At 38.8% G+C, this 21,499-nt stretch overlaps 1 protein-coding gene across 2 annotated transcripts in view; it reads right to left on the bottom strand.

Moving 5' to 3' along the window:
• Window positions 1-21,499, bottom strand: part of pde3a (phosphodiesterase 3A, cGMP-inhibited) — a 164,074-nt gene that overhangs the window by 12,757 nt on the left and 129,818 nt on the right. Inside the window, exons 5-14 of one of the 2 annotated variants that reach the window (XM_079817227.1) lie at window positions 20,602-20,720; window positions 20,283-20,514; window positions 15,086-15,159; window positions 14,724-14,887; window positions 13,168-13,305; window positions 9,561-9,672; window positions 9,261-9,362; window positions 5,964-6,163; window positions 4,057-4,260; window positions 2,589-2,750 (exon numbers count right to left, since the gene is read on the bottom strand). In XM_079817227.1, the coding sequence (XP_079673353.1) occupies window positions 2,589-2,750; window positions 4,057-4,260; window positions 5,964-6,163; window positions 9,261-9,362; window positions 9,561-9,672; window positions 13,168-13,305; window positions 14,724-14,887; window positions 15,086-15,159; window positions 20,283-20,514; window positions 20,602-20,720 (1,507 nt within the window). The remainder of the gene's footprint in view (window positions 1-2,588; window positions 2,751-4,056; window positions 4,261-5,963; window positions 6,164-9,260; window positions 9,363-9,560; window positions 9,673-13,167; window positions 13,306-14,723; window positions 14,888-15,085; window positions 15,160-20,282; window positions 20,515-20,601; window positions 20,721-21,499) is intronic. The other variant, XM_079817228.1, reaches the window with a different exon arrangement.

Below are 21,499 nucleotides of genomic sequence, written 5' to 3'. Positions count from 1 at the left end.
AAATTCCACCAATCAGACATTCACCAATCATGATTTGTTGTTTTAATAAACTCTGTAATAAGTAGAACCTGGAAGTAGTTTTGCATTAAGTCCATTGGTCAAGAGGGAAAGGTTGGTCAAATATAATTATACTTAAATGCTATTTAAACTTCTTCTTCCGAGACTAAAATGTCTGACTCTAATGATGATGGAAATATGGATTATTTTACGTTTTATGTTCAGGAATGGCAGAGTGCAAGTGGGATAATCAGTATATATTATCAGTAAATCCTTTTTCTTTCCTGATTAGTTCAATAAAGGCATTGTTTTTGTTTCAGACTAGGTAAATAACAATGGAGCCTTGCATTCTTATAAAGTTCTTACTCTAAATTTTTTTGGCTTCAAATTTCAGCGTTTTTCCACAGCAAATTACCTTAATTTCAAACCTAACTGCAAAATATTTGCTTATGATTTATAATTATGCAATAAAAAAATAACTATTTCCGGTACAGGTCGGGTACTGTCAAATAACAACATATGAGAACTGCCGTAAATTGTTTCGACATGTCAGACAGGAAGTAGCCGCATTTTAGAGTAGTGACAAGAACCACCAAACTCATTTTGACTCGCAGCAATGCTAGCAATACGTTAAACATGCTAGCAATGTGCTAATTCATGCCATCAACAAGCTAAAACATGCAAATGCATGGTAGTAATGTGCCAAATTGTTTTTAAAACATGCTAATTCATGTTCACAATGTGTTAAATCATGCTAGCAACGTGTTAATACATGCTAGCAATGTGCTAATTCACGCTAGAAATGTGCTAAATCATGTTAACAATGTGTTAATTTATGTTTGAAAAATTATGTTGTGATAAATCATACAAACAACATGCTAATACATGTAATGTGCTTATTCTTGTTGGAAACATGATATCAAATATAATTATACTTAAATGCCATTTAAACATCATCTTCTGAGATTAAAATGTCTGACTCTAACTCCTCCTAGGGCTTTCAATCTAGACAGAACCCCCAAACTCACATCAGACCTTCAGACTGTTTTGACTCGCAGCTATATCTGTTCTAACTCATGCCATCAACATGCTAATTCATGCTAGTAATGTGTTAATTTCTTGCTAAAACATGATATTTCATGGTAACAATGCGTTTAATCATGATAGCAATGTGCTAAATCATGTTAGCATCATGCTAAATCATGTTGATATCATGTTAGAAAATGTTAACAATGTGATAAATCATGCTAACAACATGCTAAAACATGCTCTATCTATCTATCTATCTATCTATCTATCTATCTATCTATCTATCTATCTATCTATCTATCTATCTATCTATCTATCTATCTATCTATCTATCTATCTATCTATCTACTATCTATCTATCTATCTATCTATCTATCTATCTATCTATCTATCTATCTATCTATCTATCTATCTATCTATCTATCTATCTATCTATCTATCTATATCTGTCTGTATGTCTGTCTATCTCTATCTGTCTGTCTGTCTATCTCTATCTCTATATGTCTGTCTCTGTTTGTCTATCTATGTCTGTCTATCTATCTATCTATCTATCTATATCTGTGTCTGTCCATCTCTATCTGTCTGTCTGTCTGTCTATCTCTATGTGTCTGTCTGTCTATCTCTATGTGTCTGTCTGTCTGTCTGTCTGTCTGTCTGTCTGTCTGTCTGTCTGTCTGTCTGTCTGTCTGTCTGTCTATCTATCTATCTATCTATCTATCTATCTATCTATCTATCTATCTATCTATCTATCTATCTGTCCGTCTGTCTATCTATATCTGTCTGTCTGTCTATCTATATCTGTCTGTCTGTCTCTATCTCTCTATCTGTCTGTCTATCTCTATCTATATCTGTTTGTCTATCTCTATCTATATCTGTCTGTCTATCTCTATCTGTCTGTCTATCTATCTTCAAACTACTTCAAACTGAAAACCTTCAAACTTTAAGCTTAAAAAAAGAAGCTTTTTTTGTCGTGACTTTTTATCTAGTTTAACAACAATGTCACTCTACTTCACTCAAAAGTATAATATTCTGTGTATTTCTGGTCAATATTTACTGTTGTCTTTTTTTAGTCCTCGTGACTGTCTACTACATGTGTCCCTGAAGTAACTGTTTTGTTTATTTATCCATTGCCCTGCGATGAGCTAAAACTGACATGAAGGTCTTTGGTCTGCTTCAGTTTATGGTCACAGCAGGGTGTGTTTTACAGGACAATGTTCTCCGCACATTCCCAGTAGATCGGCCTGGTGTACAAGTTTGCTTCCTCTCTGCCCTACATTCTCATTACAGCTGTGAGTGTGTTGCCTTCAGCACTGCTTGGGGAGGATGTAGAGGGTTGCCAGGCAACAGCGTATCCTTGCCATCCTCTCCAGCCACTCGATGTGAATGACACTGAGACGCCGCGTACTTACACATGCGCATTATGGGAGCCTGTTACTATGAACGCGAGGTGCAGTTGCCAGGCACTTAGTCCCCGTGAAAGCTTCCTGTTCGTCTCAGGCATCAATCCTGTGATTGAATAGCTCACTATATGACTTACACACATCAAAAACAGAGACACTGACCTGTTCGTAGAACTCGTTGACGATGCCTTCCGTCCACTGCAAATGAAGCTCCTTGCATTTCAATGGACCGTTTATATCTGCTAACTTAATACACATCTGGCACACCAGCAAACGGTCATTCTCGTTAGACCATTCAATCCCCGAGCAACCGTCATCCCCCACCTGAGCAAACATAAACACATCAATAAGCAAAATGCACAGCAATAGTTAGTCTATACACTCACCTAAAGGATTATTAGGAACACCTGTTCAATTTCTCATTAACGCAATTATCTAATCAACCAATCACATGGCAGTTGCTTCAATGCATTTAGGGGTGTGGTCCTGGTCAAGACAATCTCCTGAACTCCAAACTGAATGTCAGAATGGGAAAGAAAGGTGATTTAAGCAATTTTGAGCGTGGCATGGTTGTTGGTGCCAGACGGGCCGGTCTGAGTATTTCACAATCTGCTCAGTTACTGGGATTTTAACGCACAACCATTTCTAGGGTTTACAAAGAATGGTGTGAAAAGGGAAAAACATCCAGTATGCGGCAGTCCTGTGGGCGAAAATGCCTTGTTGATGCTAGAGGTCAGAGGAGAATGGGCCGACTGATTCAAGCTGATAGAAGAGCAACTTTGACTGAAATAACCACTCGTTACAACCGAGGTATGCAGCAAAGCATTTGTGAAGCCACAACACGCACAACCTTGAGGCGGATGGGCTACAACAGCAGAAGACCCCACCGGGTACCACTCATCTCCACTACAAATAGAGGCTACAATTTGCACGAGCTCACCAAAATTGGACAGTTGAAGACTGGAAAAATGTTGCCTGGTCTGATGAGTCTCGATTTCTGTTGAGACATTCAGATGGTAGAGACAGAATTTGGCGTAAACAGAATGAGAACATGGATCCATCATGCCTTGTTACCACTGTGCAGGCTGGTGGTGGTGGTGTAATGGTGTAATGGTGTGGGGGATGTTTTCTTGGCACACTTTAGGCCCCTTAGTGCCAATTGGGCAACGTTTAAATGCCACGGCCTACCTGAGCATTGTTTCTGAACATGTCCATCCCTTTATGACCACCATGTCCCCATCCTCTGATGGCTACTTCCAGCAGGATAATGCACCATGTCACAAAGCTCCAATCATTTCAAATTGGTTTCTTGAACATGACAATGAGTTCACTGAACTAAAATGGCCGCCACAGTCACCAGATCTCAACCCAATAGAGCATCTTTGGGATGTGGTGGAACGGGAGCTTCGTGCCCTGGATGTGCATCCAACAAATCTCCATCAACTGCAAGATGCTCTCCTATCAATATGGGCCAACATTTCTAAAGAATGCTTTCAGCACCTTGTTGAATCAATGCCACGTAGAATTAAGGCAGTTCTGAAGGCGAAAGGGGGTCAAACACAGTATTAGTATGTGTTCCTAATAATCCGTCAGGTGAGTGTATATGCATATCTGTACAGTAAGTGCTCACCTTGGCGTTGAATTCAGCCAGAAAGTCAAAGTGTTTCTTGAGGTCAGTGGCCAGGATGGCCTCGATGACCAGGAAGCGGAAGCGTTTGAAATCCATGTGGTCCAGACTGGCCAGAAAGTTGTACTCGGGCCGCGACATGAAGAGATTCCAGGCAGAAGCTGCGTGATGATTCTCCAGCACCGAGCGGTCATTATAGAGCACGGCCTTGAAACACACACAGAACACTTCCAATGTTTCAAGGACCCAGAACATTGTGATCAATCCCTGAAGCTGCAGCTACAACCACTTTAATGCTCATAAATATCATAATGCTTCTACAGCTTAACATGGAATATTTCATCTTAATACGAAGGACTGAAACGGTTTAATAGTTGCAGATTTGTGATACATTTCATCAGACATGAGACAAAGAAGTTAAGTCACTTAAACTAGAAGTTCATTTGATTTGAAAAATAATTCATGTGTGCAGCACAACTGTGTGGGAAGAGGTCGGGTCAAATTATTAACCTTAAATATGAGCAATAGTAACAGAAAACGGCATGCAGTATTAGAAGACCACATGATAAAGGGAAGCCAATTTTAACACACACACACACACACTCACTCACTCACTCACTCACTCACTCACTCACTCACTCACTCACTCACTCACTCACTCACTCACTCACTCACTCACTCACACACACACACACACACACACACACACACACACACACACACACACACACACACACACACACACACACACACACACACACACACACACACACACACACACACACACACACTCACTCACTCACTCACTCACTCACTCACTCACTCACTCACTCACTCACTCACTCACTCACTCACTCACTCACTCACTCACTCACTCACTCACTCACTCACTCACTCACTCACTCACTCACTCACTCACTCACTCACTCACTCACTCACTCACTCACTCACTCACTCACTCACTCACTCACTCACTCACTCACTCACTCACTCACTCACTCACTCACTCACTCACTCACTCACTCACTCACTCACTCACTCACTCACTCACTCACTCACTCACTCACTCACTCACTCACTCACTCACTCACTCACTCACTCACTCACTCACTCACTCACTCACTCACTCACTCACTCACTCACTCACTCACTCACTCACTCACACACACACACACACACACACACACACACACACACACACACACACACACACACACACACACACACACACACACACACACACACACACACTCACATACACTCACTCACTCACGCACGCACGCACACACACACACACACACACACACACACACAGTAGTGGCCAAGTTCGTATATTTGTTTTTAATAACCCTTTTTGATTAAACCATCAAAACATGAGTAAATTATTTTATATTTTATTATTTTACCTGGCTAAATTATTTGCCACAAAAAAGGCAAATTACAGCAACAGGTGTTATTGTACTATACAAAAAAAAAATGCATAGAAAAACAAAACGCTCAAATGAACAAGCATAACTTAACTGCAACATAATCAGTTATTAATATTTTGTTGGTTCTCTCTTGTTTTTGCATGTGTTCATAATTTATTTGTATGACAGTCTGACAAAAACAATATGTCTATGCAATTTGCCATGTTTCACTGCATTATTATCACAAATAAAACATACATTTCATTACACCTGTGGCAATTTTGTAGAAACTGCTACATACACTACACCAGTCTTGTTCGGTTCTTGATCTGATTAAATCACATTTTTGAAACCCTTATTATTAATTATCGTACAAGGTACTTCATTAATTTATTCAACCTCTGTATTAGTACAAGCACCTGCTATGATTGCTAAGAAAGCACAAATTACAATAGGAGGAAATGACTTCTCCATAGAAACAGCCTGATGACGGTGTGTTACCTGTGGAGCGCTGGTGGCCACCAGGAACGCATTGGTCCTGCCAGGATGGTCGTAATCATGCATGGCAGCAGCGACGTAGAGCGCCATCAGCTCCAGAGCCGGGATGAGGCCGGACAGACAGCCGTAACTCTCCTCCTCCACGGGATACGTCCTGGACATCAGGTACTTTGTGCGGCCATGAGCGAGTCCACTGTCAGAGTCTAAAGACAGAGAGAGTCGTAAACAATCTCTGCATGTCTTCAAACCAGAGTCGGCCCAAGGCATAAGCCAGGGGTGTCCAAAGTCCGGCCCGCGGGCCAAATGCGGCCCGGGGATGAATTTCAAACGGCCCGCAGCTTGTCTATTAAAATATATTATATGTGGCCCGCCACGGATCATTTACAAATCGTGCAGTTTCACTATGTCACCGCAAGGTGGCAGTACTAGATTTTAGGCCAGGGAAACAGCGCCAAAAGCGGAACGAAACAGCGCTGCTTGTGCTCTGCGCAACTCACAAGCTCTGACTCTGATAAGTTTACTTGCTGAGAGTCTCGATCAGTGTTGCCAACTTAGCAAATTTGTTGCTAGATTTATCCACTTTTCAGACTACCTTAGCAACTTTTTTTTCCAAAAGCACCTAGCAACAAATTTAGCAATTTTTTTTATGTATTTGGCAACTTTTAGCAACTTCTGGAAAGTGACTCTAATCCAAACAACACATGTACAAGCTAGCTCAATAGGCCGAGCGGTTCATTCATAATTCCTTAAGATCGCTGTGGAAATGTGGAAATCGCTGTAAAAACAGGAAGATCATTTAGGTAGCATATTTACGGAGCCCTGCATATGACATGCAGGAAAAAAAACTAGTAGACTAAATCGTGCACACGATTTATAAATCAAGGGAACAAATGAGTAAATCGTGTGGACGGTTTAGCAAATCGAGGGAATAAATTTGTAAATTTTGCGCACAATTTACTTTTTTTTTCTGCACGTCATGTGTGGGGCTCGATCCGTACATATTAACTAACACATTGCTTTAATTTATTTTACAAACAAATCTAAATTAGCATTTCAAATAATATCTACGCGTTACATAATGGCGTAGTTTTGCCTTGCGATTACGTAATGACGTCACAATGTCATTTAGCAACTTTTAGCAACAACTCGATCTGCCTTTAGAAACTTCCCCTGAAAATTTGTTGGCAACAGTGGTCTCGATCACGCGACCACTAAACAGCCCGTGAGAAGTGTTCGAGTTCGGCACAGAGGTCTCCGGTACATGCTGCGAATCTCTCGGTGATTTAATTTCATTTAAATCCAGTTAAACAGCACTGACTTAATAAACAACACTAACGTGCAAATCAGCTGAGCGGATTCAGTTCAAATACTTTTCAAACAATACACCAACATTTATCATGGATTTACTGTGGTAACAATACCTGTAACCGTGGTAATTTGTCAGAAATGTATTAATTTCTAATTGTGTTTAATTTGTATTAAATGAGTAATAAAAGCCAAATTGCAGACTATTTTTGTCATAAACTTGCTGTTTTGTGCATTTGTATTTATGTTTATAGATTAAATACCTTAAAGCCATTCTAGATACAGAAATCTATTTTTTTTACTTTTTGCCTTGTGTTCACTGCAAAAAATGCTGTCATTTAGTATTTTTGTCTGGTTTCTAGTATAAATATATCTAAAAAATTCTTAAATCAAGATGAATTTACTAGATAAGTTAAATTACATTAGATATTTTTTTCTGGAAAATAAAATGAAATTGAAGTGAGTTTTTGGTTAAAACAAGCAAATATATCTGCCAATGGGGTAAGAAAAATAATGTTTCTGTTTGGGACAGAAACAAGATTATTTTTCTAATCCATTGGCAAATAATTTAGTTTGTTTCAAGCAAAAACTCAATTCATTTAGATTTTTTCCCCCAGGAATCAAGAACAAATATGTAATTTTACAGATATTGTTAAATATCTATACATTTCCTGTGTCCTATCTCAAGCTATTCTACTGTCAGCTCAAGCTTTTGTCAAATCTGTCATGTTTCCAAGAAACAAAACATCGAATTTATATATATATATATGTAATAGAAAAGGGACCGGCCCCCGGGTATGTCCACAACATCGAATCTGGCCCCCTTTAAAAAAAGTTTGGACACCCCTGGCATAAGTGAACTAAGCGGCTGCTTAGGGCCCCCTTGGCCACCAGAGGGCCCCCAAGAGCACATTAAATTACTCTCCGGCAAAGTTATTTTATGATGATAGAAATCGTGAAATGGCCGCACGAGCTCGCGGCGCCATCGTCCGGACACTATTCGCTTGTTAGCCAGGGGTCAAAGTCCAAAGTGCAGAAAAATCGGCACTAAAACGTACTCGTCAGTTGCCCGGTAACCTTTTTATGAATGGATGGATTTGAGAATGATAGCGTTGGAATATCTTGTCTGACGTGCTGCATGTTTTGGAAAGAGTAGCTTCCAGTTTCTCCCTTGAAATTATAAGTTGTGTAGCCTACATTTTGGAAGTTTTTATTTAGAAAATAAAAAGGTTCTTTCTACACAGTCGAATGGAATACAAAAAATAAAATGTTATTTCCGCCAAAATAAAAGCTCTGTTTAATAAATAAACATTTCTTGTTTTTAAAATAAGTCTCTTCGGCTCACCAAGGGTGCATTTATTTGATTAAAAATACAGCAAAAACAGAAATATTATTATAATGTAAAACAGCTGTTCTCTATGTGAATATATAGTAAAGTGTAATTTATTCCTGTGATCAAAGCTGAATTTATCATCATTACTCAGTCTTCAGTGTCACATGACCCTTCACTAATCATTCTCATATGATGATTTAATGCTCAACAAACATCTATGATTATCAGTGTTGAAAAAATTTTTTTGAAAGCTTTTTATTTCAGAGAAATGCTGTTCTTTTGAAGCTTCTATTAATCAAAGAATCCTGGGGAAAAGTGAGCATATTATGCATAAGAGACTACTTAAAAAAAGTACATATCCCAGTGTGAACTGTAGTACTGTAAGACTTACTGTAAGGCTTTGAATATTAACGCCTGACCACTCCCGAGGGTTTGCTACTGTTACAATTAAAAAGCGTATAAGGGTAAAACATGACAGCCAGACATGATGTAAGCAACACAGCTACAACTACTAACCTTGATACTGGGTGTGCGAATGATCAAGAATTAACAATAGTCAATCATATTGGTGGCACAGAGGGGCCCCCAAATACATTTCTGCTTAGGGCCCCATAAAGGCTTGGGCCAACTTTTCCAATCTGTAATAAGTGTAACATTCTTACCCGAGTCACTAAGTGATCCCAGTGTAGGTAACCCAGGCACAGGCTGAGTAGTGAGGTACCAAACCGCATGGAGGACGTCTGTTGCATGGATCCTGTTGTGATCTGGGGAGGAAAAGATGAGGTTTGATACTGTAAACGACCACCAGGGGGAGATACAACACATGCTAAAGTACTGATGATTTAGGGCAGTTTATTCCACTAGAGGTGAAGCTGACTACGCACAACATCTGTTGTACATCATAAGTTATTTCATTGTTAACACATTTCTGTAAACATGTCTCTTGCAGCACAAGGACTCACATGGGATGTCCCTGTATCCGTTCTCCAGAGCGTGGAAATAGTTCATGAACTCCCTCACCGGAATCTTGAACGTCTCAAAGAGTCCCGTATCGACAAACAACCGGTAGGACACCTGAACCACAACGGCAAAATCAATTTAGATCTTTTAAGTCTTAAATTAAACAACACAATCAAAACAACAATAGCCTACTATACATTCTCAGAAGTAAATATGTTCAAATACTTTGCATTATTCATATATATATATATATATATATATATATATTAGGGCTGTCAAAAGATTAATCGCGATTAATCGCATCCAAAATAAAAGTTTGTGTTTACATAATATATGTGTGTGTACTCTGTTCATTATTATTTATATATAAATACACACACATTCATGTATATATTTAAGAAATATTTGCATGTATATACATTTATATAATCTATAATATATATAAATATAAATTTTTAATATATAAAAAATAATATTTTTTTCTTGAATATATATACATGCTTGTGTGTGTATTTATATATAAATAATAATTAACAGAGTACACACACATATATTATGTAAACACAAACTTTTATTTTGGATGCAATTAATCGCGATTAATCTTTTGACAGCCCTAATATATATATATATATATATATATATATATATATATATATATATATATATATATATATATATATATATATATATATATGCTGTCACGATTAATTGCATGCAACAAATGTTTGTTTATGTCTATAATATATGTGTGTGTGTGTGTGTGTGTGTGTGTGTGTGTATTTATACACAAATACACACATATATATATTTATACACACACATACGCACATATACACATATGATATAAACACAAACTTTTTTGTTAGATGTGATTGGTCGTGATTAATCAATTTGACAGCCTCATATACACACACACACACACACAAACATGAACAAATACGACGTACATAAAGTTGCTACATTTAAACAAACACTTAGTTTATTTAATCATATTTATTACCAATTTACTATTTAAAAAAAGAAGTCTCTTCTGCTCACCAAGGCTGCATTCATTTGATCAAAAATACAGCAGAAACCGTAATATTGTGAAATATTTTTACAATTTAAAATCACTGTTTTTCTATTTGAATATATAGTAAAGTGTAATTTATTCATGTGATCAAAGCTGTATTTTCAGCATCATTACTCCAGTCTTTAGAGTCACATGATCCTTCAGAAATCATTCTCATGTAATGATTTGGTGCTCAAGAAACATTTATGATTATTATCAATGTTGAAAATCGTCTTGTAAAAATGTTTTCAGGATTATTTAATGAATAGAAAGTTCAAAATAACAGCATTTATCTGAAATATAAGGCTTTTGCAACTTAATAAATGTCACTTGATCAATGTAATGGATCCTTGCTGAATAAATGTATTCATTTCTTTAAGTTCTTTCCCCAAAACTAAATAAAATAATTCTTACCGACCCAAAACTTTTGAACGGTAGTACAATGTTACAAAAGCGTTATATTTCAGATAAATGCTGTTCTTGTGAACTTTCTATTCATCAAAGAATCCTAAAAAAAAAAATTTACACAACTGCTTTCAACATTGATAATAATCATAAATGTTTCTTTAGCATCAAATCCTCATATTAGAATGATTTCTGAAGGATCATGTGACTCTAAAGACTGGAGTAATGCTAAAATACAGCTTTGATCACAGAAATAAATTACATTTTACTATATATTTAAATAGAAAACAGTTATTCTACATTTGAATATTATTTCACAATATTACAGCTATTGTTTTGTATTTTTAATAACATAAATGCAGCTTTGGTGAGCAGAAGAGACTTCTTTCAAAAACAATCAAAATAGTACAGTTTCCAAACTTTTGACTGGTAGTGTGTATATTTATATAAAATGTGTTTCTATGGAATCAAATCTATGGCTTGTTTCCGCCATTAAATAAAAAAATAAAAAAGGTAATTGTGACTTTTTATCTCGCAATTCATACTTATAACTTCAGTTTATAGCCTCAATTCTGAGGACAAAATCAGACATAAAACAAAATCAGAGATAAAAAGTTAAATTAATATTTTTTTTTGAATCCATGGCGGAAACAAGCTTCCATAACGATTTTATTTATTTTGTTTATTTAATAAATATGTTTTTTTTTTTTAAAGCCCAAATATCATAGCCTGGTCCTACCAGACTACAGAGAGTCTGGCCACTTGAAGTTTAAGGTGCTTTCACACCTGCCTCATTTAGTTCGGTAGAATCGTACTAGAGTTGGTTTTCCCCTTTGGTGCGGTTCGTTTGGTCAGGTGTGAAAGCAGCAATCACACTCGGGTGCGCACCAAAAGCGGACCAAACAAGCCAGAAGAAGAAGAGGTGGACTCGGGATGCTTTCAAACGGACTCTGGAGCCGTTCATTTGTGGTGAGAACGTGATCCGACCTCGAACAGACCCAACTGCAATCATTTTTGGACTAAACCAGCTGCCGTAGTCATCTGCGCAGTGCATTATGGGATGAGGAAGTGTTTGTTGACAGTTTGCACTTTAGCATGGCAGATCGCGGACAAACTTGGAGTAGTGAGGAGGGGCGGAGCCTCATAGAAAATTGGTCTGATGACCATATTAGGTCCCAACTTTCGAAAACTCACACGAGTTTGAAGTGATGAGCGATGTGCGCTCGCCGTTTGCAGTGCATTAGAACGCTGTTTTGCATCTGCGCTTCATTATAGAAATGTATTGTTTGCATATTGTGGTGTATACAAACAATGTAATAGATTATGGCCCGGGACAAAACCAGCCCGCGCAGTCGCAGTTTAGGAAATACGCCATGGCCAATGAGTGATGTGGATGTTGTCATGTGACTGCATTTTGGTTTGTTTCAACTGGTTCGGACCAAAGTAATCAGTGTGGAGTGAAAAGGAACCAAAAAAGCTGAAAAATGCTACAATGTATAATTGTTTGCCCCTTGGTTCGGACCAAATGAACCGATCTAGAGATGTGAAAGCACCCTTAAACTCTTGAAGTTTAAAACTATGGGATCTGCCAAAACCAATCGCTAACATTTATAGCGATACATATAACTAGCGCTTGAATCAACGTCATCGTTCTCAGCCACTCCCCCTGTTCGCTGATTGGACCGGTTCAAATTTGACCGGAGAAAACCAGAGAATATACCGCAATCCCAGACAGAGAACTGAAGGAAAATGAAAACTGAGCGGAAGTACGTAGGAGGGCGGAGCCAGGCTACAAATATCAGCCAATTATCCTAGCACAAGAGTCAAATTTTATATGTATTGTTGCTGGAATCGAGAAATTGGAGGCTTTCACACTGGGACACAATCTGAAACAATCGTACATGTGTTTTGTTGAACTAATGACGTCGTCTTTGGCTAAAATGCATGCACAGGTTAACAAGTGTGAACTCGGGTCCGAGTTGCTTTGACATTCATGCGAATCGCGCCGAAGTTCCAGTGCAACCGAACTCACACCACCTCCTCTCGTGTTCGGTCCGCACGATAGCTTTCACATGACCAATCATTCATGCCATTCATGTTTTCACCCTCAGTGCGCCTGCGCTCTCGATCTCCACTAGATGTCAGTGTCTCACCTGGCTGAGAATGCAGCCACATCTGCCGTCGGTTTTCTCCACCAGACTGAAGATGGGGAAGTTCCAGTTGTTGATCTGACTCATGAGAGGCTCGAGTCCCTCCATTACCAGGGGCTCCGGGGCCAAGATGGGCTTATCCTGCAGAGGAAATGATTCCAGGTCACAAACTGTGCCATCTTGACTGAAAAAGTGGCGCATATGAAACTACTAAAGAGTGTAGTTAAAACGGCATCACACAAAGAGAGTCTGTCATCAAACCACAGCGAAAACAAATCACCAGCACATCAAAGCAAAAACGCTCAGAGATGATATTTTGATGACAGGTTTAGTTTTACAGGATCAAACGGCTCCGAGTATTGCACATAACACTCATTTATTTATGCCATTGGCGTATTTTTTCGTGCATTATACATTTTCTGCACATTGATTTGATTGCTCAGTATTTTCGTCTTGTTTTCCAGTACAAATACATTTTTAAAATGAAAGGGTTAGTTCACCCAAAAATGAAAATTCTGTCATTAATTACTTCCCCTCATGTCGTTGGACACCCGTCAGTCCTCCGTTCATCTTCAGAACACAAATGAAGATATTTTAGTTGAAATCTGATGCCTCTGTAAGGCCTCCATTGGCACAATGCACTTTACACTCTCAAGACCCTTAAAAGGCACTAAAGACGTTGTTACAAAGTCCATCTCACTACAGTGGTTCTACAATAACTTTATGAATCAGCGAGAATAGTTTTTGTGTGCAAAAAAACCCTAAATAACGACTTACATAGTGATGACGATTTCAAAACACGCCATCATGAAGCTTCGAAGCGTTATGAATCAGTGAATCGATTCAGCAGTTTGGATCGCCAAATTTCAGCAGTTTGACACGCGATCCGAATCATGATTCGACTCACTGATTCATAACGCTTGAAGCTTCATGAGGCCGTGTTTTGAAATCGTCATCACTATGTAAGTCGTTATTTAGGGGTTTTTTGCACACAAAAACTATTCTCGTCGCTTCATAAAGTTATTGTAGAACCACTGTAGTGAGATGGACTTTGTAATGACGTCTTTAGTGCCTTTTAAGGGTCTTGAGAGTGTCAAGTGCATTGTGTCAATGTAGGCCTTTCAGAGCCATCAGATTTCAACTAAAATATCTTCATTTGTGTTCTGAAGATGAACGGAGGACTGACGGGTGTCCAACGACATGAGGGTAAGTAATTAATGACAGAATTTAAATTTTTGGGTGAACTAACCCTTTAAGATACATCCTGTTCAAATTAAGTGAGTGTATGCTTAAAAATATCAAAAAGAGGTGCCATTTTGCTTCTCAAGATATTTGTACTGGAAACTAGACAAGAATACAGAGCAAGAAAATCATTTCTTTGCAGTGTGCAGAAAACATACACTGCATATTTGATGCATGCTGATGCAACACTTTATGGTGTGTATTTCTGCCGCTTGCAGGTCCTCCAACACTGAACAGCAGAAGAAAAGCCCCATCTACCTGCCTGAACTAAACTGCAGTGATAAAAAATCAATTTGTCCTGCAGAAGCCCTGTTTACCTCGGGTGGTATGAGAGCGGCCAGCGTGAGCGCCTGAGGCGGGTACGTCCCGCAGGGCTTCCTGTGACCCTCTCCGTCTTCCTCGCTCTGTGCAAAGCCGCTGCTGTCACTGTGGTTGGTCTCATAGGTGCTGTCATAGTCTGATGACATTATCACCGGTTCGTCTGAAAGGTTATTAGAAAAGCGTGATTATGCCTCTTGTAATATTTCACGTTTGAGCAGACTGACTTGGTGCATCGTAAAGACACCAATCACATATTAACTCAGAGATTCAATCCAGGATCGAGCTGTAATATCACAGATCGCAACAGCAAAATGGATAATAAGTGAAATGCATCTAAATGCTAATTTAGCGGCATCACCTGACTGCTGGGTTCTGTCTCCTGCGTCTGTGGATCCGTCCCCGTGCCTCATTTTACTGTACGGCCTTCCACAGCTGCAACACACACAACAAACATCACATCACTGTCACGACTCCTTCTTTCACATTTATATACAGTATATACACTCACCTAAAGGATTATTAGGAACACCTGTTCAATTCGTCATTAATGCAATTATCTAATCAACCAATCACATGGCAGTTGCTTCAATGCATTTAGGGGTGTGGTCCTGGTCAAGACAATCTCCTGAACTCCAAACTGAATGTCGGAATGGGAAAGAAAGGTGATTTAAGCAATTTTGAGCGTGGCATGGTTGTTGGTGCCAGACGGGCCGGTCTGAGTATTTCACAATCTGCTCAGTTACTGGGATTTTCACGCACAACCATTTCTAGGGTTTACAAAGAATAGTGTGAAAAGGGAAAAACATCCAGTATGCGGCAGTCCTGTGGCGAAAATGCCTTGTTGGTGCTAGAGGTCAGAGGAGAATGAGCCGACTGATTCAAGCTGATAGAAGAGCAACTTTGACTGAAATAACCACTCGTTACAACCGAGGTTTGCAGCAAAGCATTTGTGAAGCCACAACACACACAACCTTGAGGCGGATGGGCTACAACAGCAGAAGACCCCACCGGGTACCACTCATCTCCACTACAAATAGGAAAAAGAGGCTACAATTTGCACAAGCTCACCAAAATTGGACAGTTGAAGACTGGAAAAATGTTGCCTGGTCTGATGAGTCTCGATTTCTGTTGAGACATTCAGATGGTAGAGTCAGTATTTGGCGTAAACAGAATGAGAACATGGATCCATCATGCCTTTTTACCACTGTGCAGGCTGGTGGGGGTGGTGTAATGGTGTGGGGGATGTTTTCTTGGCACACTTTAGGCCCCTTAGTGCCAATTGGGCATCGTTTAAATGCCACGGCCTACCTGAGCATTGTTTCTGACCACGTCCATCCCTTTATGACCACCATGTCCCCATCCTCTGATGGCTACTTCCAGCAGGATAATGCACCGTCACAAAGCTCCAATCATTTCAAATTGGTTTCTTGAACATGACAATGAGTTCACTGAACTAAAATGGCCCCCACAGTCATCAGATCTCAACCCAATAGAGCATCTTTGGGATGTGGTGAAACGGGAGCTTCGTGCCCTGGATGTGCATCCCACAAATCTCCATCAACTGCAAGATGCTCTCCTATCAATATGGGCCAACATTTCTAAAGAATGCTTTCAGCACCTTGTTGAATCAATGCCACGTAGAATTAAGGCAGTTCTGAAGGCGAAAGGGGGTCAAACACAGTATTAGTATGTGTTCCTAATAATCCGTCAGGTGAGTGTACACACACACACACATACAGCGATTCATATAGAATCAATTTCGTTAATTGTTAATTAATTTAATTTTAAATACATTTTATGAATTAAACAGCTCATGAACATCCTTTATCACTAGAGAAACATCTAAATAACCTGTTAAACATTCAAATATTATGCAGGACAAATACCATAATCAGACATAACATTATGACCGATGTGAAGTGAATAACACGGCACCTGTTAGTGGGTGGGATATATTAGGCAGCAAGTGAACATTTTGTCCTCAAAGTTGATGTGTAATAAGCAGGAAAAATGGGCAAGTGTAAGGATTTGAGCGAGTTTGACGAGGGCCAAATTGTGACGGCTAGAGGACTGGGTCAGAGCATCTCCAAAACTGCAGCTCTTGTGGGATGTTCCCGGTCTGCAGTGGTCAGGATCTATCAAAAGTGGAAGGAACAGTGGAGAACCGGCGACAGGGTCATGGGCGGCCGAGGCTCATTGATGCACGTGGGGAGCGAAGGCTGGCCCGATCAAACAGACGAGCTACTGGAGCTCACATTGCTCAAGAAGTTAATGCTGGTTCTGATGGTGTCAGAATACACAGGGCATCTCAGTTTGTTGCGTATGGGGCGGCACAGCCGCTGACCAGTGCCCATGCTGACCCCTGTCCTGCCGAAAGAGCCAACAGTGGCACGTGAGCATCAGAACTGGACCACAGAGCAATGGAAGAAGGTGGCCTGGTCTGATGAATCACGTTTTCTTTTACATCACGTGGATGGCCGGGTGTGTGTGTGTGGCTTACCTGGGGAACACATGGCACCAGGTGCACTATAGGCAGTGATGCTTTGGGCAATGTTCTGCTGGGAAACCTTGGGTCCTGCCATCCATGTGGATGTTACTTTGACACGTACCACCTACCTAAGCATTGTTGCAGACCATGTACAGCCTTTGGAAACGGTATTCCCTGGTGGCTGTGGCTCTTTCAGCAGATAATGTGCCGCCACAAAGCACAAATGCTTCAGGAATGGTTTGAGGAGCACAACGAGTTTGAGGTGTTGACTTGGCCTCCTAATTCCCCAGATCTCAATCCAATCAAGCAATTGTGGGATTTGCCGAACAAACAAGTCTGATCCATGGAGGCCCCACCTCGCAACTTACAGGACTTAAAGGAGCTGCTGCTAACATCTTGGTGCCAGATACCACAGCACACCTTCAGGGGTCTAGTGGAGTCCATGCCTCGACGGGTCAGGGCTGTTCTGGCAGCAAAAAGGGGACCAACACAGTATTAGGTCATAATGTTATGCCTGACCGGTGTGTGTGTGTGTATATATATATATATATATATATATATATATATATTAAAATGTACTTTCTCAGTACAGGTTCCTGGTCTTATTGTGGAAGATTTGTCTGTTAATGTTATTCCAAATAAATAAATAAATCAAAAATCTTTCATCAAATTTCATCATTTTCACAACCGAGTCAATTCCCAAAGAATAAAATCAAGTCACATTCCACTCTTTTCCTCCCTCACAGAATATCCCGTTTCACTCTGAAATAAGTCAGATTACGATATGAAAAATGCCATTTCGTGTTGACTTCTATCATCTATCACTGGAATCTGGTCTTTAGGCTTTATGTTTGTATGCTTTGTGAGTTAGGAAAGCTAGGAAATGGTGGATGGCGTATGCATTTCATGATTGCATATTTTAATATTTAGAAGTAAAAATAGAAAGCCGTCCTGATTGCGTGCGCAGGCGCTCTAGTCATTGTCACTGTTGTTTAGTTTAGCTCTGAGAATTAGCGGGTCGGACAGAACCTAATCAAGCTGTTGCTTTGTGCCCAGCATTCATTACGGGCCAAGGGGACGGTGACCTTGTCTCATCGCCCGGACATTAGTGATCGCTGCAGCAGATCTGACCATGTATGTCCATCTGTTAATATTTAGACAGAGTGTTGGTTATTTTTCACAGTTAATGATCAGTGGTTGTTCAGTAACCACATAATGGGCTGAAGCTGCAGTCCACTGTTGTAGAACATCCCGGGCCACAGGATACGCTCAGATCTTTGGGTTTTTAGCGTAGTGATGAATTGTGCTCGAAATTAATATTAACTCGATGTTCGCTCTCAAAATTACTCATTAGTAGCCCTGCATGGAATCTGCAGAAACAAAATTCCTCAAAAAGACAAAAAGATCTGATAATTAGAATGCAATATAATAACAGCTGTTATTAAATGAGTTGTTTATTTAAATATTTTGGAAAATAGGATAAAAATTTTAAAAGTATACAACATTTTGTGTAATAAATTACAGTTAGGGTTATTCCCCCCAAAAATGATATGAAATGAATATTTAAATGATAAGAATTAGATGACTAATATGCAAAAATAAAATTATACTTGGAAAAATCCTATGGATTTGTTGATTAAATATGTGCTAAATTTAGAAAATATAATAAAAAAAATTTTTTTTAAATTGCAGCAAATAGATATGAAAATGAATATTTCATGAGAATTAAATTTGTAATATGCAAATATAACATTATAGATTTGAGTTTTGTGGGCACTATACCTGCATGTTTGTTTAAAATATTGTGGAAAATAAAAATTTTAAAATTATACACAATTTTGCGTACAGCTGGAGTTATTCACAAAAATGATATGAAATGAATATTTAAATGATAAGAATGAGTGCAAATATAAAATTATTTATCACTTTTGGATAATTTAGCAGCGCTTTCACATTCAAATACAAATGTAGTGCTCCCATGTCTGCTTTCAAGTTTCAACACTGAATGAATTTCCACAATAAGTGCATAAATCAAGAGTGAATTAAAAGTCCCTTTCAGGCGAGTCACTCGGCGGCCATCTTTGAAACGCTATTTCAGTCGTGAAAGTACAGCTCCAGAAATCTGACAACATCCGTCTCATAAATTTTGTTTCTAAAAGCTCAAATCATGACAAAAACTGCATTTTTCAGGCTGGACTATTTAAATATTTTGGAAAATATGATAATTATTTAAAAGTATACAACATTTTGTGTAATAAATTACAGTTAGGGTTATTCCCCCAAAAAATATATGAAATGAATATTTAAATGATAAGAATGAGATGATTAATATGCAATAATAAAATTAAACTTGGAAAAATCCTATGGATTTGTTGATTAAATATGTGCTAAATTTAGAAAATATAATACACAATTATTATTTCTTTAAATTGCAGCAAATAGATATGAAAATGATTAAATTTGTAATATTCAAATATAAAATTATAGATTTGAGTTTTGTGGGCACTATACCTGCATGTTTGTTTAAAATATTTTGGAAAATATTATACAAATTTTCAAATTATACACAATTTTGCGTAATAAATTACAGCTGGAGTTATTCACAAAAATTATATGAAAGGAATATTTAAATGATAAGAATGAGTGCAAATATAAAATTATTTATCACTTTTGGATAATTTAGCAGCGCTTTCACATTCAAATACAAATGTAGTGCTCCCATGTCTGCTTTCAAGTTTCAACACTGAATGAATTTCCACAATAAGTGCATAAATCAAGAGTGAATTAAAAGTCCCTTTCAGACGAGTCACTCGGCGGCCATCTTTGAAACGCTATTTCAGTCGTGAAAGTACAGCTCCAGAAATCTGACAATTAAATTTTGTTTCTAAAAGCTCAAATCATGACAAAAGCTGGACTGTTTCTATAGCAAGTGGAGCTTGGGATTTTACCAATTGGCGATTGGCTCTTTCAATTAGAAGGCGGGACTTATTCCGCCATATTGCGTGTTTCTCCCATTCATAGTCATATGAGTGCACCATCTTTGTATACCTCAAGTCTTTAGTTTTACCTGCTACAAAGTGGAGGAGGCGCCCAGTGTGTGGTAGTGGGGCTGGGGGCGCTCTGACTGTGGGTTAAGGCTTTGTGGGGGCTGTGTGGCGGCGGGACATCGCCCTGCGGAAGCTCTGTGTCAGGCAGCTCCACTGAAGGGCTTTTGTTGGTGGGGCTGTTGACCGGAGTGCCCTGGACTGGAGGGGAGTGGCAGGGTGAAGCCAGAGGTGAGATGTTGGAAGAAGGGTAACCTGTCAGAGAGCAGAGGCATCACACTGGCACTGCCAAAGCCCATTTATCTCCTTTCACTTGACAAACACACACACAGAGCGCTTTACCTCTTCGGCTCTTGCTATAGATGTGGTTGGTGGCGGAGGCAGCGTATGAAGCGGACATGGATCTGCTCTTGGAAATGGTGAGCATAACGGAGTTGTTCCATGAGTCACTGTTCACCAAACTGCAAAAGAGGAGAAGATCTCATGTTTTTACCTGCACTGTAAAGCCTAACGCTCAAAATAATCCACTGCTTTGAGTATAGCCAACTTAAACTAAACAAATGAGTTCAATCAAATTAACTTTTATGAGTATTTGGAGCTTTCGTATTCTTTTGAGTTCACAAAACGGACACATTTGAAGTAATCTAAACTGTTTTGATGTTTTATGAACTTGTTTCTTTTAATTTAGACAAATTCAATTTAACGGAAAAAGGGCTAGTGAAAAGCATGCTTTGCCATTACACTCAAAAAGAGAGAGGAAATGCTAACATTTTGTGCAAGGTTAGTGTTAAGCGGGAGATTTAGTAGTGTTTAACGTTTTGTTATGCTAATTTAGAAGAGCTTCTGCGTGTAATTTGGGGTTTTGTAGGGTTAAAAAACATATATATTAAATATTTTATATTGCACTCATTCAGCAATTGCTATGGTGCTATCAAAGCATTGTGTTACCAATTAGCTAAAGCTAGCCAAGTTTCCACACTAAAAATATTTAAATTGAGATGACATGATCGTTTTAAGTTAAATGCATGAATAAGCTTACTCAAATATTTCATGTTCAGAGTAATTAAAATGTACAAGTAATGAATAAAACGGCAAGTTCTGCGTACTTAAGTTTAAGTTTAACTGAATTTCTTAACTTAAAAATGTTATGTTACTGATCAACTCAAATTTCTGGAGTTTTGCCAACTTAGTTGTTTTAAAATGTAGGTGTTTACATAAATGCTTTTTAATCCGATTACTA

Source organism: Gobio gobio (assembly GCF_949357685.1).
Source record: "Gobio gobio genome assembly, chromosome: 5".
NCBI classification, from domain to species: domain Eukaryota; kingdom Metazoa; phylum Chordata; class Actinopteri; order Cypriniformes; family Gobionidae; genus Gobio; species Gobio gobio.
Note: the sequence above shows the minus strand (reverse complement) of the source record. Positions and strands in the feature narration are given on the sequence as shown.